This window comes from Metopolophium dirhodum, chromosome 7 (assembly GCF_019925205.1).
Source record: "Metopolophium dirhodum isolate CAU chromosome 7, ASM1992520v1, whole genome shotgun sequence".
NCBI classification, from domain to species: Eukaryota; Metazoa; Arthropoda; class Insecta; order Hemiptera; family Aphididae; genus Metopolophium; species Metopolophium dirhodum.
In genome coordinates this window covers 32,415,478-32,441,214 of record NC_083566.1, presented here as the reverse complement: position 1 = coordinate 32,441,214, position 25,737 = coordinate 32,415,478, and the positions used below count along the sequence as shown (strand labels likewise).

The following is a 25,737-nucleotide window of genomic DNA, read 5'->3' as shown; positions in this document are numbered from 1 at the left end:
TCCAAAATTGTTGGTCGAATCGTAACACGGTGGCCGGTACGACGACGATACGACATAACTGACACAGTTTTGGACAAACCAATAGATACGGAGAAGTCGTCATATCATTATCGTGACTACAATACTTATCAATTCCAAACTCAAACGCAATCCTAAACGCAAATCCTTTTTTTTTTTCAAATAAATATAATAGTATTTGCGCGGCGAACCCGACCAATGCTAGTTGAGCATAACACCACTACACACAGGTCGGTCGGTGTGTGAGTGAGCGTGCGAAGTAATTTGGTGACCGGGCACCACGGCCTATTATTGTTTGTTCCCGGCCCGTACAGTATCTAAAGCATTGTTATTTGAAGAAGATTGTTCAAATTCTGTGTTCACAATGTTCACAGTAGATACTATTATAGATTTTCTAAAATATAAATATTTAGTAAATAATATTATGTTTGATTTCCGTTTCATTTAGATTTATTACATATTTGATTCATCACCAAAATCAAATGAAACCTTTGACTCTGCGATTAAAGGGTCGCCAGAGATTGGTACTTCTCTTATTACGCCAACCACAGTTTCACTAAACTTATCTAGTGGCCTAGCAGTTGATGGCCCTCCACCGGTACCTTTTAAGCTTTTGTTAAGCTGTGCTTGTTTTTTTTTTGCATCAGCTTTAAAATCTTGCCATGCCTGCAAGTTATTATTTTATAGAAATATAGAAATAAAAAAAATGTATTTTCTATATAGTTAAGAAATACACATCTATAGATCAACATTTTAAATAAATTATAATATCACAATACACTTTTTATCTCATAATTTATAACTAAATAGACTTTTTTAAAAATGTAATTTTGTTGTTAAATAAATTCTTTTCTAATTTCATTTTAAATAATCTTGATTATGTCAGTGTGACTGTGAGCCGTATATTGGCCATTAGGCCTATTTAGTTTTATAACAGTCTTATTTCTTAGTATCTCTGCAAGATAATATATTATATTATATTATAACCATAATAATATGTTATGTTGAATATATTGTGTTCATCTTAGGCCTCTCAAATATTTTGGGTGTATACATATTATGTTAGTAACATTGATATATTATTTGTAACTATAATGATTTTGAATAAAACATTTTAAAATAAACCAACTATTGTCCCTATATTTTAAACACGTCATTATACTGTAGTATTGAGTAAATATAATTTCTCAAATGATTAATGTTGTTTATATTTTATGTCAATAAACACACCTCTACAAAATATTAGGATGGATATTTGTTGTTTGGAATTTGTATTTATCTTTTGTTAACAGTATTTGTTATTTTTAATATTAACATAAATATTATATTTTAATAGCTGAACCTGTGCACATCGTTGCCCGTTAAATGTACTAACTCTATGTGACTCAAACTTTGTTCAATTCGTTATTTAATATTCGGTGTATGGTGTTCAAAATTAATCTTAACTTTTCCGTTGCCCAGAATAAAAATTCTGATTCGCAGCAGTATATTATCAGGTAGGCAATCTACCTGTGGTAGATCGCGGATACCATGCTGTTTGCACGTAAGTGTATGATTTAACTCTATAGTATAAAACTTTTACCAACTTTGTCATATTCTACCTATGGTGGATTAATATAATCAATTAATACAAAATCCTAATCTAACCATACTAAAATCAGATTAATAAAAAAACCAATTTTAACCATTTTCAAATTAGCCTATCTTCTTCCCAAAGATCTAATCTACACACAAACATTCAATTATATTATATATATTGACAAAAAATAATAATACAAATCAACAAACATGCCCAATTAACCAATAGAAACCAATATAATATAATACTCTATTAATATTTTAATTTGCAACAATAAACTACATTTTTTATTATTTAGTTTATTTTTTTCTGGACAGATGACGTTACTGTTTTTTTTTTTGACATCGAAATTTCCAACTTTTCCGGTGGATTTTCCTAAAATTTTTTCTTTTGAAACCTTCTCCGTGATATACTCTTTCGTTAAAAAAAAAAAATCATGAAGATCTGATAAGTAGTTTCAGAGTTACCCTGTACAAAGATTTTCATTTCACATTTATATAGTTATTGTTTTTAACCACTTATTGCACAGCGTATAAACTTCACAGAAACCGTCTACATATCAATCTTAATATACTCCGAAATTTTTGGTGGATTTTGAGTTGCCCGTTAAATGTACTAACTCTATATGACTCAAACTTTGTTCAATTCGTTATTTAATATTCGGTGTATGGTGTTCAAAATGAATCTTAACTTTTCCGTTGTCTAGAATACACTATAATATTGTAGTTACAATACCTATAGCCTAACTATTCAAACGATCTCGCAAGCGTAAGAACAAACTGAATGGGTTGGCCTTATTGATACGTCAACGGACTAAGAAAATAACTATGATACAAAGCCAACAATAAATAAATCAATTAAAAAAAAAAAAAAATAAAAAGTAGGGTTTATAGTTGTAGATGTAAATTACCATGATTATGTTTTAATAATATTATAATAAAGTAAGAACTAATAATATTTAAAGAAACATTTATTTATAATACTATTATGTGTAAATCAAAACCATACGTCTTACTAATTACATTTTTATACTCAATCGCCTTTTTACTTTTTAAATAAAATGAGATACCTAATACATTTTCTATGTTAATTTTGCGAACAACTGTGATTATTTAAGAAGTAACTATCTGTGTATAATACTTTAGTACTCCCAACATTTTTCCTTTAAAAATCCATAAAGTAAAAGGGGCAGATCCATTTTAATATACCTATTAATAAAAAGTAATTGGCAAAAAAAATTGAATTTTTAACTTTTGTGAGTGAAAGTTAGTTTATGAGCATCACATCTAAGTAAATCTTTAAAACGAGTTTTTTTTAATTTGAATAACTTGACAACATTTAAAATACGATTTACGAACAATTAACACTTTGGGATTAGGTAGGTACCTACTGTGATTTGTTAAGCGTGGCAAAATATAAGTATTATATTTTGTTTTATAGCAAAACATATATTTTAATCTCTCAGGCGATGGATTATGTAAAATATATTCACAACGTATTTTGAGTTTAAAATGTTATCACGAGTGCAACTTTGTGTTTGGAGAGTGCTCACCCGTTGAATTTGTGAGCTTTAGATAAATTCAAATCCCCACCAAGACAAAAACCTATATTCGCCACTGAATTTTAATAAAAATATATAATAATTTCGATTATAAATAAATTTTTCAAGTAGATATTATTTTTTTGCTCAAAACAGAATCGTTATATATTAAAAAATTAATATTTATTTTGAAACACTGCAATAAACCAATAATAATTACAATGGAAAAATGTCCTTATAATGTTATAAGCTATTAAGTATTGACCACTTCAATCCATCGACTACTTATACTCATCGAATGTTATATAACACAAAATCCACTTAACATTTTTTTTTTTTTTTATTACTATTATTATTTATTAGAGTCTCAACTACTAAGGTTATTGGCTTCAAATATTTATATAATTTATAAGTTTACACCATGAGACTAAAATATATTATGACAGTATGACATTTTGCAATAGAAACATTAGACTATTATTACCCGTTTGTATTATAATATTACCTACAAGTTGAAAAAAAAAGAGAAAAATTAGATAGAATCATATAATTTAGTAATTTAATATTTTTTAGAATTGTATGGCGATGTTGATATTTTCTAGGTCAGGTTCTAATGTTTCATATATATGTATTCAGGTATATTTAAGATTTTTCTGCATAGTTGCGACAGTATAGAGTAGCAGATGTTTCACGGTTAGAGCTTCTCCACAATAGTTAAGCATTTATCCGTTTCTTCTTGTCTCATAATGTAGCCCTTGTATATGCCCTATGCTCAGCCTGTTGATTATGACATCGCGACGATTTTCGTAAGAAATGTTGGCCAAGGGTTTATTGAATGTTTTATACCTAGAATTTATAGTAGACTATAATCATTGTCTTTGTGGTATACATTTGCAATACCTACTCATAGTATATAATATATCACAGTTTAGTTGGTCCACACTCATGCCGCTGAATTGTAGAATATTATGATAGTTTAATAGGTAATATTTCAATGGTATTAATGACTTTAGGTACGTGGTATATTATATAGCTATTATTTTATCGTTTTAATATTACGACGATAATAGGTGACGTTGTTGGTTCAGCGTGACTTTTTCACGTGTTATACATGACTTGCAACTTGCAGCATTTACATATTATTATTGTTGGGCAATCGTGAACAATCTAAGTGGGAGATATCCGTGAGCCACATGATATACATAGTACAGCCGAACTTGTTTTGCAAATTTTTGACATTTACGATACTATATGAACATTTAAGATTTTAAGCACCGCATATAATATTTACTTTTTTATATAAAAATCATCAAATCTGGAAAATATATAATATTAATTATATTAATAATTTCCACTTCAGTAAACTTTTTAAATTATAGGATGGTACCAATTTATTCAAAAACATCTATGTAGCCCGACATCAATTGTTATGTTGAATTTCGATACGTGTAGGTACATATAAATACATTTAATTTATGGGTAGGTTCTAAAGTAACAATTTATATTGTATTTTTTTTTATTTCCATTTAAGTTGTTTATAAAAATGGAAAATTATTTTATTAAATCTGTTAAAACAATTTTTTTCCCTTCTCGGAATTTAATTTTAGCGCACGTCATTCAAAGGGCTTATTTTCGTGTTACATTATATTAAGTACAAATACAAATACATATTTTACTGCCACTTTTCCAAACACTGCAAAATATGTACCGTATACCCGTGTAATTAAAAATATTAAATCAAAACCTATGGGACGACTTATTATTTACGAGACTTTCTGACTGCTAGCATGACGTGACGACGAAGTGTGACGGGTGTGAAAGAAGTGATTTCTTTCGACGCTCGTGGAAAGTAATTGAATATTCCTTCGTTCTCGGTGTCGGAAAATAACTGAGGAATTTCGTTGTAAAGCTATATATACACTAGAATGGTGCTGTGGGTATAGACTCCACTCTCCCGAATATATCTCATCCACTGACAAAATATTTTTCAATTAGACAAATGAGAAAAAAACAGTACAACGGTATTCGAACAATTCCTGTACGGTTTTTTTTATTATTTTTTTTTCCTATTGACGGACTCGTTAAATATAATTGTATTGACATTTTATAGTGAGGCTATATATTATATTCGCATGAATAAAAAAAAAATGAAATTCTGAGTAATCCACGTGGCACTTTTTACTTATCAGAACAAGTGTTCGTTTTAAAAATTCTGTTTTTTTTATTGCATTATTGTTATTTATGAGCTTTTTCGACAAAATAAATTCGTGCTACATATTTGCGCATTTTATACTTTTTGCAGGGGAGAATTATGTGTTAAATATTAATTCCAAACCATAATAATAATTGACATTGACGGGATTTTTCACATTTTCTTTTTATTTGTATGATGATATTATAATTATTTATTAATGCATATTATACATGTGTACATAACCCTGAATTTAGATATTATATTATATACAAATCATTATAAAAAAAAGCGGGTAAGTGGATGTCACTCTAATGTACAGTAGGTTACAAGTGGGTCATTGTATAATGGATTATATTAAACTTAAATTCAATGATATAATATCATTGTATCAGAAAAAGGATTCTGAGCGGAGACGGTTTGTCAGTCTGGATATTTTATATTGTTATTATTTATTATTCGTTTCTAACAAAGCGTTAGAAATTAAAATCCCATTTTTAGTGGTTTTCGTAATTTTTCGGTGTTTTTTCCCGTGGCATTCAATAATCTAGAATATGATCACTGTGGTCGAACAGCTAATTCTATTTACCACCGGTAAAATTATAACCAATCGGTAAATTACTTTGACAGAGTGCTCCTGCAGGTTGATTGTTCTATAAAATCTCATCATTTTTAAAACTTTAACATAAATTAGGTACCTAATTGATTCTTAATACATATAAGACATTACCAAAAGCAAAAATGTTCTGGAAACGTAATCCAACCTTACTGCCAGCCAAGAAATGTCAGCATACTATATGATAAGTCTTTGGCCGTAGCCAACAAAAGATTTTTTTTTTTTGGGGGGGGGGAGGGTTTTAGAGTATAAATATGTTTTTTGACTAGCAAATTTTAAAATTTCATATTTAGTTTGTTAACTTTGAGGGGGGTCTGAACCCTAACCCCCTCCACACGGATACGGCTTTGTTTGCATATAATATTTACTGGAGAGGTGGGGTGACAAATGATAAATGGTAGGTATCGAAATACTAAGACACCAGCTGAAGACCATCTAGGTCGCTGTATTTATTTCCAAGACTAGTAATGTTATTCGAATGTTTCAATATTTATGACCTGACTAACCATTACATAAATAATATACAGTCGTTTGAAACGCGTATCAACGTATACTAATAATGCGTACCGCACACACTTATTACATAATTATTAGGACAACATCACTATACACACTAATATTGTTTGAAATGTATACCGTATACTAGTGTAATACACTAATGCATTTGTATAAAACATGCACTAATCTCGGATAATGTTAATAAGCAACCGAATATATTACTATAGTTTCACGCGCATACCTTGGTTTCAAGACGAATTCGGGTAGATAACACGCGCCATTTATCATAGAAATTGTCGTCATAACAATATTATTATATTGTAGTATTGTGTGTTATAACTATTATAAGACTGTGTACAGACAAGTACTTAAACCATACTCCACACTATATTATAATGAGTAGGAGCCTACCTATATACGTTTATTATAATAATAATTGTGTCCCGCAGTGTTCAACGGCCTAATATTCTCGCTTGAATTAAGTGCGCACAATCGTTTTGGTTTTAATGTTTAGTATTAATTATTGTAAATCGAGTATAATATTAATAATATTATGTGAATTATGTGTACTGAAGTGTAATCCATTGCTCTTTTCCATACCTCAGAGTTGTCCATCGAGTATCCCAAAAGCCATCCACTATAATGCAGTTTTAGTTTTATTCGAGTTGACGCGCAGGTCTCATAACTTTTACAATTGTATAGGTACCTATTCATTTGATTGCCTGCATAAAATACTCATGTTTTCTTTTACTATGAAAAACGAATATCAATTACATTCTGTATATTAGAAAATACAATGATCAATCGATTGTCTATTCCCATTGAAAAATCATTCGAATAGAATTCATTTTTGTAAATCGCACTAGATTTAATATCGTCTTAAACTACATTTTTAAACATTCTGCAGCACATACAGGCGTACTATTCATACAATATATTATTAGAAGATCGTACTTCGAGTGTCGTATCGTAGTGTAACGGTCGGACGCAGACGAGAGGATTATTCGACCTTAAACGGTTTCTCTGTTCTAATTACAATAGGTCCGAAACACTGGACCGTGTATACACGCCGATTGTGGCGTAAGTAGTATGTGCATTCGGACAGCTGCAGCTTTTGGGTAATACAAAAGTCGGCGTTGACGATTGTACAAGCTTCCTGGCGGCCGGTGCTAGCGGTGATGAGGGGCATCGACAAATTGCGCGTCGTAGGGCACGCGTTATTGTTAACCAACTATGGAGGCGGCCAAGTCCATTTGTAATTTTTTTTCTGCCGGAAGAGCTTCGGCCGCGCACTACAAATGACCGGTGCAAATTGTTCCGCTAAAAGGAAAATGTATATATATATATAAATTGTGTGCACGCCGTTTTCCCGGGCCGTCCACTGCAGGGTCGGCACTATACCGCTGCCAGTTGATTAGGTTCATTGGTCCGCGATCGCGCAACAATGATTTTCCATCCGAACGGTACACGAATGTTGTCGAGTATATATATATATATATTTAGTGATAGAGAGAAAGAACGGCTGCAGAACATTGTTCGAAACATGGTAAATACCACGGGTGCGGTGGTTGGTGATATATATATAATAGGTATATATCGTTATAAAAGGTATAGTGGCATTCATCGTCGTCGTCGTCGTCGTCGTCGCTGTGGTTATACGGTGGGGAAGTGCAGCGGTGAGGTTGATAGCGTGCTAGTATAGTGTTGGTGGTGACGGTAGCGTGGAAGTTGGCTTTGTGGAAATAATATGTATATAATAGCTCCGGTCCAAGATATGGCCGGAAAGGGAAGCCGTGCGGACACACAATAGTCGAACAATTGTCGTGTCTACGGCGGCCCCCACCCACACAACCCTCGTACTCGTAACCGTCATCCCCTAAATCTAGTGGTCGTGCACCACCACCCTGCCTGCCGCCGACACTTGGGTCCACCGCATCGATTTCCGTCGGTTTTTGGCGTTGTCGGATGATGATAATAGGAGAGACGTGTGCGTTTATTATTTACGACCGACGGGCTCATTCGTCGTTTACGCGTGTCTTTGTAATAATATATCGTCATCCCAAAATAATGATTACACCGAAATATTATAATAGGTGTAGGTACGCATGATAATAATAATAATATTACATTTAATAATGACTTCGCGATCTAATAGTTGATTAATGGTTTTTGCGCTATTTTGTTTCAGTGCCGCCAAATGATCCGGAGGTGTTTGACAGGTTGGGAAGGCAGTTGAACATGACGGTCGGTCCACTCGACGAGGGCGACGGCATTGCTCTCATTTGTCGCGTCATGGGCGGTAAGTGATTGTTTTCCCCACCCGTAGTACACTAAAACGGTAAAACATCGTGCACGACAGTTAAAAAAATATTACGATATTATTATGCAGGTTGAACTTGAATAATAATAATAATAATAATAATAATAATAATATAAACTGCATGTCGACAATTATTATAGTCGGTAGCATTGTTGACGTCTAAAAACGATTCCATGGTATACAAATATAATCACTGCTGGGTAAAAATCAACGTTTACATAGTATAGTATAAGACATCTCGGAATTTCAGATATAGATAATTTCAGATAAGCTGTGTTGTTTACCTAATTTTTGATTTTGCTACGATATGAATATGTCGAGAGATGGATGATAATAAAAATTGGAAAGAAGTTCCCACGTTGTATATATACCTACGTGGAAAAGTTTAAATATTTCATCGCCGATGACGCAAACGTTGCAGTATTGTTTCGCTTTCGTTTTTATTTTCTTCTATACTTATATACCGACGACTCGACGTATCGAATAAACAACTTTCAAGTGAACTTGAAAATTAATTTGAACTCTGGTTTCGTGAATGAGATACGGATTCACTATAATATCGTTTCGTTTACACTTTAAGATTAATTAAATCAAATACAATATAACCATCACAATATGAAGGATTCGAAAAATAAATTGTTGTGTAAAAGTGTGAATGAATAATGATAAATTGAGCGGATGTCCTTCGTTTTTTGTCATTTTAAAGTTATAGTTATTAATACTTTATGATGTATCTGTTGGCAGTGTCGGCTGTTTATGTATTTAAATTCGTTAGTTACATATTATATCGTTTAAAAGTATCTACTTATATTAATTGGCAAAACTTGTAGAATTTCCGATGAGTATATGTTTTTGAGATGACTTGAGATATACATTTAACTGTTTGTATAAATAACTATAGAATAAACTTATTGTATGCACTTATGTTAAGAAAATACTATTATTGAAGTATATTTCAATGACTACTAAAATTATTAGTATTGGACTTATTTAGACGGTTGATAATGTATTAGACGCGAAAAAATTGTTCAATGCATAGCTTAAAATATTGAGCACATTATTACTATAGGTACCAAAATATATAGTTTATAATTAAAAATATCAAACCTACCATTGTCTCTATCCTGTTGCTTAGTTCATTGCGCCTTTGGCCAAACAACATTTTCACCCCCTGTATAACCACTAAGTTTCACATATCCGCAACAGTTATTTTTCTGAATCGTTCATGAAATTTGTATGTAAATTATAGTGCATACAAGATTCGAATAATAACAGTTTTACAATTTCTCTATTAGGCATTGAGGGTTGGTTTTGTGTCCTAAACATTTCTACGCATTTATTCGACAATCTATTCACCTATACATATATAACTACTGCAGGGTTTCTATCCTATATAGTATATATCATCGAATTTTCTCTATAATTATATACATATACGAACATGGTCATGTGAAATTCACGGTAGTGAATTATACGACTCTTAATACAACTATCTATATGTTTATTTAAACTTAAAGCTGTTTGCCAACAATTAGGAACTTACTGAAGTTATGAACCTAACAACTATATCTGTAGTTGGTATACCTACGGTTATATACCTACTCAATTACTGTATACATTCACTGAATATTTAACACTATAAAATATATACACTGCACTAATAAATTAATGAAATAATTCGTTAGACTTACTCGTTTGCTATATTATTGCTTCTGATCAATGAAAATATTGACGTTGAATACAAGGTAGGTATTGTATTTAGTACATACTTACTATAGTATGTTATTGATTTAGAATTGGGTTTTCAGGAATTCAAAATGTTGGATGATAAACCGATTTATATATTATTTTCGTATATTAAATTAAATTATCACCAGACAAAGGTATTTTTTTGAAATAGTTGACATATTAATAAAAAATAATTGCATCAGGAAAACTTTGATTTGGAAATATAGGCATATTTATTTACAGTATAATTTCCAAAATTAAAGTTATGGTTTATGTTTATGGACGAGTCACCCCATTCGCCCATGTTTCGTCGTATTTGAAGAGTGTACATTATAAAGTCCAACTTAGATTTTAGACTGACGTCATTTGACCCTAACAAATGATTGTTTGCTAGTAGAGAATAAAAATCAGTTAAGAAAAAAAAATATTATTTTTCAATAACGATATTTAAGAAAATTACCATCGGTATTCGTCAATTAACTTTTGCATAGTTCCTATATATATTTTCAATGAATTGATAAAAGTTTATTTGAATTTCACTCGACCACCAATACATTTTTACGAGTAAACCAATTTCAAATTACTTTAATCTAAATAAAAAAATAATAATGACCATCAATCACCGTGCATATTGCACAGTACCTATTAAATAATAATATGATAATATTATATTTTGCATATACCGTGAAACACCAACAGCCATTTATTGATTTTTTTCTTAACAAATATTTATATTATAATATTATAAGGCACTGTGGCAATATAAATCACACGAATCATATCATTCTTATTTAAATAACTGTGCTCGTTTAAAATAAATATGATTTAATCATTCAAAAGTAATAAATGGTTAATAATAAATTCATTGCAAAAATAAATTATACAATACCCACAATAATGATATAAACTATAGTAACTAAAAATGTTTCATTATGATGTAATATGTTCGAAACCTAATAAAGTAATAAATATTATGATATTATTATAGCTATGGGTATTGTATAATATTTTAATTTTCACATTACTCAGGGAAGCACAATATACCTATTACATAATATATAGATTTCAGGTGTATACTGTACATAATGCATACATATAGATTATAGTGAAAATAATATAAATTAAACACCGTTACGATATTCACGTGGACACATTATAATATATTTACACATATGTATGGTATCATTGTTTGAAAGCAATTAAATAATTTTGATTGTATTGAGGTTATTATTGATTCACAATTATATTACATACAATTTATATTGGTTCAGATTTTCCATTTGGAATACAACAGTGCAGGTAAAGTAGAGGAGGTTGATAGGTATAGGTTAGTATTATTATGTTTTCTTCCTTCTTATATTATTTCCTATTAGGTTTTGTTATACGAAAAGTTTGGGACCTCCACCCGTCCAAGTGATCGATTATACGTAGACGGTACACGTAGGTTTATTTTTAGTATTTTTTTTTATTCCTGGTCCGCAGACGTTTACCAAGAGATTAATGTAATGTGAAAACCCGGTGTAAAGTTTGTTGTGTTCTGTTGTAATGAAAAATCAAAAGCTCGTGTGTGCTCTTCTAAAATACGTTGCTGCTTTGTGAAAATAAAAAGTAAATCCAATTGGAATAAACCGATACTCGGCTCTTTGTTTTTTTTTCTTTTTCCTTTTGTTGTTCGTGTATGATAGTTCAACTACTATATTATATATAAACTATGACTAACGGTTCCTAAGTATGAGATATTTTAAATTTCTTTGAACTCAATATGCCTCCTTATCATCATCAGTTCTCCGTGATTTTTAAAATATATTCTTAAAAAATATATATAAAAACAATAGACTAAACTGTCTCAATTTATCACCTTCAATTTAACTCAAACCCCTCTCAAGACTGTTTCATCCAAAACACCCCCGGACAAACTGGAAAGATGCCTAAACCGGAATTGGCCTAGGGACCCACTCATGTAAATTAAGTTGATTCAATTAAGGTTTCTCAACTGTGAGATTTCTCACTCAATTATATTCATTTTATTTCTATCATTGCCATTGTTTCTTTAAATATATATTGTATACTTAATGCATTTATACGATAATGATGTTCATAAAGAATATGTATTAAAAATGTTTCATAGGCAAAAACTATACAATCATAGCAATATTATTGATTCAACTTAATACAAGAACATAATTGTAAATAATTTAGTGACTTAATTAAAATGTATACTATAATATGCATCTTATATATTTATACATATTCAGCTACATTATGCAGTAGAAATCATTGTTTTAGATTGATTTTCTGTGAAATACCTCAATCGGCATAATTACATAATTCTACAAATTACGTATTAGAAATTCATATTTAAGATTGCAGATTCATTCTGATCAAATACAAGCGTTGTTCACTCTGTCTTCTTCAAGAGTGTATATAATCAGATCAGTTTTCGATGCAGCTCCAGAAATCAAAACAATTTCATAATTTATGTATACAGACAGCATTGATTTATTGATTTGTTGGTTACACAGTTTTTTAAGCATATATACAAAATAATATTATGTATATTTTGGATACAAAATAAATTCAAATTAAAAATTATTTTAATGGGTGTGGATAAATGTGTACTGATAAAAAACCAAAAATATATACTAAGACTCGCAAATTATATTTTAGATTATTATTTTGTAGTTTGTAATCTCATATAATATAATCACTAAAATGATAAATCACCAAGATATACTAATAGGTACTTATATTATAAACTCAGTATCTTATAACGGGTATACCTATTTATATTCTTTAGAATAAATTGTTAATGCCATTATTTTTTTCCGATTAAACAAATTTTCTTGGTAAATTATTAACATCATGATAATTACAAATAACTGTAAATTATTTAATTACTTTAATTGTGCAAGACTTAAGAGACTCCCACCGGTCTTAAATGGTAATTCCCTTCAAGAGGATATTAAACGTTCCTAAGATTGTCTCAAGGAATCGTGTACTATAATAAAGGAATAAGATAACAATATCGTGTCAGATAAGTGTATCGTTTACATCAACATAATATACTATAATAAATCTTTTTTAATTCCGACAATTATATGCTGGTGCTACTCAAGGATAATAATTTTAATTTGTACATAATCTTAAAGAGCGGTTCTTGGAGAATTCAATTGGAAAACAATATTAGAATCTATGGATGTTAAGGAAATTAACATAAATTAATTTATTGCACCATTCGAGAGGTCAACATTTGAAATTCTCAATAGTTTTCAATAGCGCAGGGAAAAACAAAACAAAAATTAAGGAAAAACAGTAGTTTTACCCAACATCGGTTTTCGACAATTTCGATTTTGATTTTTGGTGTAACTGCAGATAGAACCGCAGATACTTGAAATTTACACCATATATTTATTTTATCGATTCCTACACTTGATAACATTTTTAAAATATATGCCTCATTTCGAGCTATTTACAGACATTTTCAATTTTCAATTTGTTTAGTTTTTTTTTCTATAAGTGTCAATAAAATGTTATTTGTTGGGTCAAAAAGCGTGAAAAATGTAACTAAATGCTCATAATATAGTTTTTTAAAATCAGCTGAAAAATATTAAAAATACATAGGCACAAATTTTTTTTTAAGCATTTAAAGTTCGAATTTTGACAAAATGTATAAAATTTAAATTTTAAAAATTATTTTGTAGTTAAAAATGTATAAAATGTTCAACTTGTATAGCTAAGAATTGAACATTTAAACCAAGGTTCCACATAAATAGGTAAATATATAAATTACTTTATTCACAATAATATCAAAAAATATACTTAGTAATATCATAGACTGACTGACCGTTTTCGCTCAGAATCGTATACAATGATGTTATATCATTGAATTCAAATTTGACACAATCCTTAACAGTGACCCATTTGTAACCTATTGTACAGCAGAGCAACATCCACTTGCCAACCTTTTTTTTATATTAAAATACTTATAAATAATGGGGTATTACGTATCTCAACAGTTAACATAACACTGCCTATACCAAATTTAGTGTGGTTAGTTTCTTAGTTCCGTGATATCCTTAAAATTATGTTTTCATGGAACTTTAAAATTTTTTTTTGTTGTTGACGTAATAATCAGTTATGAGTAAATGTAATCATATCGACATTTTTTCAAGAATAATATTTTGATATGTACATACAAAAGAGAACATAATAATTAAATGTTAAGTTCATTATATTTTGTAATATTACGCAGTGTCTCTCAACTTTTATTTTAATAAAAACAATATTTTATTTAATGTTGAAGTCTGCACTTTCTATTGTTTTTTTTTTTTTTTAATCAAATTTCCACTGATTAAAACAATTTAATATTAGTATAAATGTAGTACTTATCTTTATGGAGTAGATAGGTACTTAATATGATATTTAACAAGTAGGTATATGAATCAATATTAATATTATGTCCCATAGTATGATTTTTTAAATTATATTTTACTCGAAGAAATTAAAAGAAATGTTCATTTAATGACGATACATTGTTTTATACTTACCTACCTATATAAAACTTCCTTACTAACGTCTTCTGTATGATAGAACTTAATATCATTATAATATAAAATAATGTCGGTTTTGTGGTCATGATAAGTATTACAGTTTTATGACACTATTAACTTTCCGATCCAGTGCGTGTACATATTAAATAAGTTGTTATCCAAATTATTTGGAAAATATTTATTGGTCTTCGGTGGTACTCACAGTATAGTTATATTATTTTATTACGTCAAACAATTGTTGCATATTTTTAGCCACCGTCATCGGCCCTAGTTTATATCGCTACTTCAATCCAAACAAAATGAAACTTATTGGTTTTCATAATATTTGAAACTTATTATGGAACACCACTTGGGTTATGATGGCGGCTGTACGGAAGATGATGTCGACCGTAGGTGACGACATAATATCAAAAAGTACTCCCACATCTGCAAACGGCAGACACCACCACGCCACCACTAACCCTTAAACTGTATACATAAAATACTATTTGTACCGTATGGGTTATGAGTAAATACACACACACACACACACAAGTGGTGGCGATAATGCACGTGAATCATCACAGTTTTCGTCTGTACCGCCTCCTTTTATAACGGCTATGTGTAGATTAGTTCGGTTTTGTAAAGATGGAAATTAAATAAATTACCGTAGAAATTGTTTATTGTTTGTTAAAATTTAACTTTTGAGTTTAGTTTACAAAATGTGAACATACCCATCACCCATGCACACGTCATAACATTTAGCATAGTAGGCATAGATATATATTGTAATATGTTAAAGTAATTTGTTATAGCCCGTAGGCATATAATCGTAAAAACTGCATGTAGAGGTCTTACGAATTTCCGACGCAAACGATTTTCTATAATTTTCTTTTTATTTTAAAAACAAACCTTTCTATTTCGTTAGTTCGCAGTGTCTGCATATTCGTTCTCGTATAGGTAGGTATAACTTCCCGAGGCGCTCACATATATTTTATAGGTGTATAATCCATATACAAGCTTTATTTCCTTCCTTCGGCTCCATCCACTTCCTCACTTTTTCTTTTACTGACACACACAACCCCTCCTTTTGTGTAGGTATTCGTTTGTAGCATCGTTTAAGCTAAACACTCACGTACTGTACCTATAACCACCTAATGATCAGATATCGTTAAATGGTTTGTTATAGGTATACACATGTATTTAAATTGGTCGGAGCAGAGGAACGAGTTCTCTATAGTTTCGGTAGATTGAATTTCGTAATCCGTATGGTTCATATGAACTTTTGTCGATTGTCATTAGAAATTATTCTGGAAATTAAAGATATATCATGACATTATGAACTTTCCAAACGTTTAAATATTGTTATTTTAAGAAAACACTAAAATGTTGTTAGATTGTTGTTAATGATTGCAATGTATGAAATGCTTAGGAATAGTTCATTGTCATATTCTATATACTATATGTATATCCTTGATGAAAAAAAAAAAACACCTACTTATTTCTTAAAATGGCTTAGTAATACCTATCACAGATTATATGGCAACAATTTTTAAATAATACAATTGCAAAACTATAATAATAGTATATTCTGCTACGGTAATTCCGTGATATATTCAAAATCAATGTATATAATATCTATTACAATAACCATGTTTTTCCGCTATAAAAAGGTAATAATAAGAAGTGTTATAATATAAATTAGTGATGTTTATCTTTTTAATGAAAAATTGTTGAGTGATTTTTATTTAATGAAAATTAGTATTTAATCGAAAAAATAATTTCTAATTTAATGTCAAAGCCACCATGTTATATCAAAAGTTTAATTCTGATTAAAACATTTTCATAAATTTAAACAGAAAATTAATCATTTAGATTAAAAATCCCATTAAACTTTTTTCAATTAAAATAACTTTTTTCAAACGTTCTGCTTTTATTTATAATTTTTAATAATTTATCTAATGCACATGATTTACACTCTGTTTTTGATTCTGAGTGAAGCAAGAGAATTATTTGTTTTATAATGCTATGTTTGTTTATTTGTGTAAGTCATTATACTTTTGAGCAGATAATTTTTTTAATTTGCAACATTGAGGGTAGTTTCTGGTAACAAATATATAATCTAGTTGATATTTTCATGTCAATTGTCAGATCTTTTATTTTTTCTTAATACTTAGGAAAAATAATCAACAAAATAGAAGGGATAAATAAGAATATTTGCACAACACAAGTTATTGAAGAAATCGCATCAGCTTTTGTATAAATAATTTTTTTAATAAAAAAAATAACTAAGTATAAATAATTTGAATATTCATAAAATATTTACATTTTTATTTCATAGACATAACAGAATTTTCAAATTATGTTGGCTCTTTTTGAGACATCTATAATCCATGGATAATTTATAAATTATTAGACATTTTCTACATTTTTCGATTTATGAAGATAACATATTTATTTATGGTTGGTCAAAGAACATACAAATACCTACGAAGTCCATCAGAACTGTTTCTCCCATCGGTTATAAAATATTGAAATTTCGATTGTCTCTGTCTTTACCAACGTTAAATTCAGTATCGTTGCCAATATACAAAACAAAATCACTTCCTCTCTGACATTTAAATTCGCACGTATATTATTATATTTTACTATACGCGTTGAGATTTTCCATGTATATACATTATTTAATCTATTATCTGGATCTATTGCCTATTCAAAGTATTTATACATTGTTACTAATAGTAAAATAAACTTAGTAATATAGGATAGAGACCAACTTCGTTCAGAATTTTGTTTCGTATCCAATGGTTTATCATTACACATAATTTCCCACTTTTTATTATTGAATATAAAAAAATGTTGTGTTTATAATTTTGTTAGGTTATATTATATGATATGTTCATCTATATTGTTTCATGTTAGACATCAGATCATAAAATATGATAAAGTACTATTTAAACCTGGTATTGCAAATTGTCAATTTTCATAAACACATATAAATGTTCATAAATAAAGACTTCGTTGAATTAAAACGAATATTAATCAAAAAACAAATACATATTATTTATGCCTAGGATATAATATAGAATATTTGCTTAAAACTAAAAATATCTAGGAAATAACAATAAAATGATAGTGTATAGATAGAATATACAATAAATATATTATATTATTAAAAATTGTATGTTGTTCATACATTTAAGTAAAAATACTATATTTAGTAATCAATTTTTTTGTGAACAAACGATAATTATTATCATCCTTTTAATCTCAAAAAATATATTATCAATCAACGTTCAAGGTACTCAATGCGATGATTGACCCGTGAAAAAATCGTTTAAATCAATATTTTAGTTTCATAAAAAAAAATTTTATGTTTTAATTTAAATATTTTATTGGAACAACTTATAGGATTACATTGTCATTAAAAGGGTCGCACTCATTTAATTGTATGCTTACAATTCGCAGAGGTCAATTAATATGTACAATAAAGGAGATTATTATTGTTAAACTTAAAATTATCACTGTCTGACTATCATAATATAATAACACGATTAGGAATGAACCGAATTCGCCCCAGAGTATCATGTAAATATTATATTTAATTTAATATATATTTTTTGTTCCGGATTTTTTGGTTTATACTTGTTAAATTCAATTAAAAAGTTAAACACGAGAGAATGTAGTGGTTAAAAAAATGTCCAGTGTTTAAATGGAAAAGGAAAAAAAAATATTAAATTAAATTTAAAAACGGATAAACTTGTATAATAGTCGATCCCCACATGGATTCAACGATGTACATTGTACCTATATATAATATTTTATTTTGTTTTACACGCACACATGCACATAAAGTCGCAAAATGTTCAGTGACGTTTATTTAAAAAAATGTATATATGGACTTTTATTTTTATAGACTTTATTTTCAAGGGCGCTACGACGAGATTGTGTACGTTTTTCAACGTTTTGTCTACAGATGTTATCTTTATAATAGGACCCTAAACACAGATTCTAGATGCAATCAAATGTAAATTACATACACATTTTAGATTAAATGGTCCATAACATTTATGGGTAAAAAACCACAAAATCAACCGACTACATAATTAATAGTCATACAATATAACATGTGGAATAGTATGGTGTATAATATTTAATTTCCTATAGAAACCGGTGTAATAGGCGCAAACAGATAATATGAAAAAAACTTTAAATGGATTATTCACACACATTCGTAAAATACTAAAATTATATACAATTTGCCACTTATACTCATCTTTTGTTATTGAGTACCATTATACAAAAAAAATTATAAAAACTCTGTGTAGGTAAACATAATATCAAATAAAAATAACAAGATCCGGTGATTTTGAGCAGAAAGTGGATGTGTGAATTTCCTCACATTCTATATATTATACGAATGGATGTAATTTCGGGTACAGCAATAGATTTGACAATTTTTAACAGTAGTGATTGTCACATTTTGTAGGGTTGTACTACTTTTATCTTATCATGTGTAATAGAGATGTGATGGTAAAATATCACTATCGCTTTCATTTGGGATATCAACAAATAAGAAGGGTAGTGGGGATATTGTTTTTGCTTGTGCTTGATATTGGCAACCTTTCCCACTGTTTGACCTATTAACTCTATTGCTGATGCGATATCAGCCTCTAGAGTGGATGGATGGAGGTTTCTGATAACAACTCTCGGAAGCTTATCAGATTATAGTCGATTGTCTGATATACCTGAGGTGTAATTCGAATTATCTTAGATCAGTGTTTCCCAACCGATGGTCCGCGGTACCTTTCTTCGTTTTCTATTAAAAATTATTTTTTTTTTTTTTTAAACAGCGAAAAATATTTTATTTCACCGTAATATACGGTTATCTTATCGTTTTTTCTGCCGACGACCGATAGTTATTTTCCACTTTTATAAGTGTGTAGGTATCAGAGTAATAAATTATTCTATTATCGCGGCCGATAATGATCATGTCAATTGCAAACATCGTTGCTTATATATTATTTATACTTTATGAGTACCGACAAATAACTGTTATGGATATTGATTCAGTATGCACTCGTTATTCGTTTGATTACCACGCAGTACGTTTTTTAAAGAAATTAAAAGTTTATAGTTTGGTTTTTTTAAGTGTTATTTTTTTGAAACCTAGTCGGACTTAGTCAAGAATATGTCATGAAAGAGGAAATATGATGATAGTTATATTAAATATGGATTCACTGAAATTGAAGTAAATCGAGAAATAAGACTTCAATGTGTGATATGTACTATTGTGCTTAGTAACGATGCTTTGAAACCAGCAAAGCTACAGCTTTTAGTGAATTTTGTGAAAAGCAAAGCACTTAACACACGTTTTTTCAAAAAACTTTGTGTTGAATTGGACTCCGAATACGACACATTACTTTTTCATACAGAGGTTCGCTGGCTTTCAAAATATGCTAAAACGGTTGTATGAATTAAAAGAGGAAATGAAAATATTTTTAAACGAGAAGTATTCAGAGTTACTTGAAAAGTTTAGTGATTTGAAATTTGAATTACAACTTGCTTATTTAGTAGATATTTTTGAGCACTTAAATAACCTTAATTTGCAACTTCAAGGTTCGGGACACAAAACCTTGGAATTTAGAGCAAATATTTTTATTTTTGAGGATAAAATTCGCGCATTTGTATGCAAATGAATATGGATGAATAAAATAGAGAATAATAATTATTCAGCATTTCAGACTTTCCAAACTCTTATAAACGACGATCAATATGCTGATATTTTAATCGAAATTCAACATGACATAAAAAAAAACATCTGGAAAAATAAAATCTGAATTTACTCGCTACTTTCCGGAATGGAACGAAGTCAACAGTGTTCAAAAAATAATTCGAAACCCTTTTTGTGCAAAAGTTGAAGAAGCCCCAGAATATCTTCAAGAAGCTGTCATCGAACTGCAAAATGACTCTGACTGCAAAAATATGTTTGATTCTGGTATGAACCTTGAGGAATTTTGGTGCAGAAGGGCAACATTACATATTCAACTACGGGAAATTGCCTTACGTTATTTACTAGTATTTATGTGAACAAGGATTTTCCAGTCTACTCGTGATCAAAAATAAACAGAGGAATCGCTTGGACGTAAGTGACGACATGCGTTTAGCAATTAGCAACATTCATCCGAGAATTGAAAAACTTGTCAAAGAAATGCAGCCACAAAATTCACACCAAGTAAATTATTAGTAAAGTTTAATAATTATTTATAATAGCACAGTAAAATAATAAAAATTGACATTTTTCGATAAATTTTGTGTATTCTTGTTAATGAGCAAAAAAAAAGTCTTAGTTTGCATAAAATTGAGGTGGTTCGCGACCTATAAAATATTGTCGAAGTGGTCCGTGGTGGTAAAAAGGTTGGGAAACACTGTCTTAGATAAAGGACTATTTTCCTATAGTTACCGGGGATGCCTATTTGAATTTTAAGATGAGTAGAAGTGGCAACAGAAACTGTCCAGGCCGATGATATCCTCAAACTTGTCTCTTAGGAACTTGTAGTTGAGGACGCCTTTAATCAATTTAAGTAAAATGTGTTTTGTGTAGGTACTAGTGCTGGTGTTAGGTTGACCATAATTTGAAGTTTATGGTTAGTTTCTGATATGAATACTATCGTCAAAAATATTTGTCTTCTGTGATAGGAGCATGAAACCAATTGTCCGTTATGAACAGTTGATTTTTTTTTTTTTTTTGTCCATGTTTGCGAGACGTGGTGATTTTGGCGGAGAAGAAGAAAACAACAATATGTTACGTTTAAATCCATTATTATGATTATTATTATTATTTTGTTTCTTTGTAGTGATAACATAATTATTTATGATTCTAATTGAGGATATGGTTCCAGTCGGAGTAGTGCAGACATGTCAACACACGTAACGGTTTCTGTAGTCTGTTCAGTTTATAAGTGTACAAACATTATGCGTTTTATGATAATTAAAATAAAGTTACTAATATTCATCTATTTGATGGAGTATATTTCCGGTGGCAGGTCAGGTTAAGCTTTGAAAGCGAGAACAAGGTGTAACTCGTAGATTGATACACATTGCAGAATTTGTTCGGTTCGGAATAGTAATATGACGATATGACATAAACCGGAAGGGATGTAAAATTACGTGCTTGCGATACCAGACTGGGATCAGACCTGCAAAGAATGAATTTTTTAAACTAAAAACAAACTGCGATAGAAACAATTAAAAAGTTTATGCATTTAAAAAATATAGTGTGATTTAAGATACTTATTAATTATGTAAAAAAAAAAAAACCAATTGTGAACGATTATACGTATTATACATTTATTTTTTACATATTATATATTTAAAAAGTATTAGTCCATAAATATATTATCTTTATCTCTAGGGAATAAACTCGTAGAAAGAAATCACAGCTCTTAAAATGTTTTATTTAATTGTATACGCCAGGCGGTCGTTAATTAATGTCAGTGTCTCTTTATAGATTTACGGTGAAATATTCGTTTGAATACAATGAAACATTTAGTTCATTATAATGTAACTACTTTTTTATTTAAAGCTTTTATTTTTAATTGTATTCCCTGTTATCGTTATTTTATTCCCAATTCAACCTTACACAGAACTGGATCAGTCGAGTTCCATAATATAGGTAGATAGATAAAACGTTTTTCTCTTTGTAACTATTTCAAGAAAATTATATTTTATATTTTAATTGTTCGTTTAATATGTATTAATAACTTTTTTTTTATATAAATTCTTGAAATTGACATGCATTTTCTAAAATTAATAATCACATTTAAGATTCAACCATTATATAACGCATTATTAAGTACATACTTTGAATAATTATAATATCTACAATTTATTGTTGGATACTTATACATTTTTATATTATTGACCCAGTTATTGAGTATATAATTTTTTAGGTTTTATCGAGAAAAAAATTAGGAATGAATGTAATTGTCTAAATTGAATTATATTAAAGAATATCTTACCATTTTAAGGGCTAATTTAAAATAACTGAAGAATAAAATATTAAATATATCAAATACCAGGTTTAAGAAAAAAAAATTGTCATAATTAAAATTATTTGCCGAAATAGACGGCAGGACACGCTAATTAGTGTATAATATGTTATGACGTTATGTGTATAAAGAACAAATAAACAAAATTAGATTAAGTATTTTATTTTAAATGTTTACTAAAATCAACTTACGTAAAATTGTTTGTGTACTATAAATTATATTCATCAATATTGAAATGACCGTTCGTAAGTTCATATATCGGACACCGCAAAAAAAACCAACACAACTAAAAATATATAGTTGGAGAAAAATATATTTCAAGTTTGAATCGATTTTTCGGTTCTTACTAAAATCGGTCTTTACTAACGAATTTGAAGAAAAAAATTAATTACTTACAATCAAATATTATACAATTATACAATAAGTACTAAAAATGTTGTGTTGTCTTGTGGCGTTTTAAAATTTTTTAAATGAATTCTAGACTGCCTTATAGTTATAAACTTATAACTTATAACATTTTCAAATATTAGAGATACTTCCCAATTATATTTTTGTCTGTTTTTAAGTGGTCGGTCGAATAGTCAAATAAATTATTTTCCAGACCTATACTCCTTTTCAAAAGAGAATATACCGCTTTCGCGCATGTCGAATGGTTCGATTGGTGCGTCGAGAATCACGTGATCACGCTAACAATGTAAAATTGGTGAGGAATGCGCGCCGTCGGACATAAATTGGTCGCCGACCGGTATATTCTCTTTTGAAAATGAGTATATGTCTTACTCAAAACGTAAGCAACTGATATAATAATAGTGTACATGCACACAATAGATTCAACAAACAATACCGAAAGGTTCACAAGAAACAGCTCTTTTTAAATAACAGTTTATTATTTATGCTGATAAGTATAATAAAGATTTTTGTAAAATATGAAATGATAAGTCTAAATGAAATTGTGTTAGTGTAAGACAGTAGGTATTGTATACGGACATTCAATATCGATAGATAATTGCTTATTCTGTGGACATTGGTTTTCTTAAAATTTAAATCGATGTTGTTATAAATGATTGATGTCATTTTTATCAATAGTGATTCCAGCAGTTCTACTTAATCGAGAGTATGATATAATGCATTTTGTCAATTCTCATTTATTATTAACGAATTTTTAATTAAAAAAATAATAGTTGCAAATATTAAATACCTAGCTGACTTTGTCAGATGCGTGCCAAGATTATATTATTTTATTTTAAAACATTTACCATTGAATGCATTATTCTAATAATTATCGTTTTATAAATATAAAATATTACATACAGTAAATATTACGTAAAATAACTATTTTAATTAGATTGTGTATTGAGAGTAAATTATAAAATTAATATTCAAGTGATAATTAAAATCGTAAAGCTGTTAAATTTGAATACAAATACCTGAGAATAATAATTTAATTTAAAAGATAATCTTTAGTGATGTATTTCTCATTGCTGTGTTATTACATAATGGAAAATTTACCATACAAGTATAAGTATATTTAATGGTCAAAATAAATTAAGCTTTTAAAGAATTTTATAACCCGTAAGGTATTAAAAAAAAAAACACTATTTTAAATCAATTAGCATGCTTCTATCCTATTGCTTTTCCCAGAATTATACAAACTTAACTTGTTTGTCTGAAAAACTAATAACCAAACTTTTCAATTTATAAATGTTATAATTTAATATAATTTGACTTAATTACAAGTTTAAATTAAAAATATTTTCAATGTTAACGGAAACAAACTTTAAGTACCTAATTGTTTTAAAAAAAAAATGTTCAACTATATAAGCTCGTACAATAAGAATAATGTGTATAATATTTATCTCTCAATTACATAAAAAGGTCTTAAAATATTATTTAGTGTTTTATAGTTGTCATGCCAACTAATAAATAAATAAACATTTAAAAATGACATTTATGAGTTTTTAATAATATAAAGTATAAACACTATATTTTAGATAAAGTGCTGATGGGTATGGTGATTATAGATTTACCCATATATTTATTTTAAATTCTAACTGTTGAAGAATTAAAAAATTAAGTTTTTTATACGCTATTTTTACAACATTTTAGTAGGTTGATATTCATTTGTATGAAATTCCAGAAGATAATATTTAATCAAATAATAATAAAAAAAAAAACTTAAAGGTGTCTTTTTTAAATTTAAACAGGTACTTGCGCCTATTTTATTGACCATTATTACGGGCAATATTATAATAAAATTCACCATCAATGATACAATACGCATTTGATGAAAACGTCAAGTACCTACGGTTATTAGTTTTTGAATAACGACAAAATAAAAAAGTCGTTGTATGGGAATTATGGACCCACCAAAATACCAACTAGGTTCACTCTCGTATCAGTAAAGATGCTGTTGAAGAAAATTGATGCATTTTTACTGTCCCAAAAGGTGATGACAGACACAAGTAAAAATAAAAAAACAACAAATCATTGTAAAATCAATACATTCATTGCTCAGAATTATATATGTATTTATGGTTGTTAGTATAATTTGTTAAATTTGTTAACATAATATGTTAATATATTTTCCTTTGTTAAAGTTATCTGATATAATAGTTACTTAATCTAATACGAATTTAAAAAGAGTTGATTTGATACTGGTTAAATAAA

The 25,737-nt window shown here is 28.9% G+C and overlaps 1 protein-coding gene across 1 annotated transcript in view; it reads left to right on the top strand.

Annotated features, from left to right (window-relative positions):
* The window catches only part of LOC132949232 (nephrin-like), a 354,694-nt gene that overhangs the window by 212,591 nt on the left and 116,366 nt on the right, over positions 1-25,737 (top strand). The window contains exon 4 of the mRNA XM_061020012.1: positions 8,631-8,741. Within this exon, the coding sequence (XP_060875995.1) occupies positions 8,631-8,741 (111 nt within the window). The remainder of the gene's footprint in view (positions 1-8,630; positions 8,742-25,737) is intronic.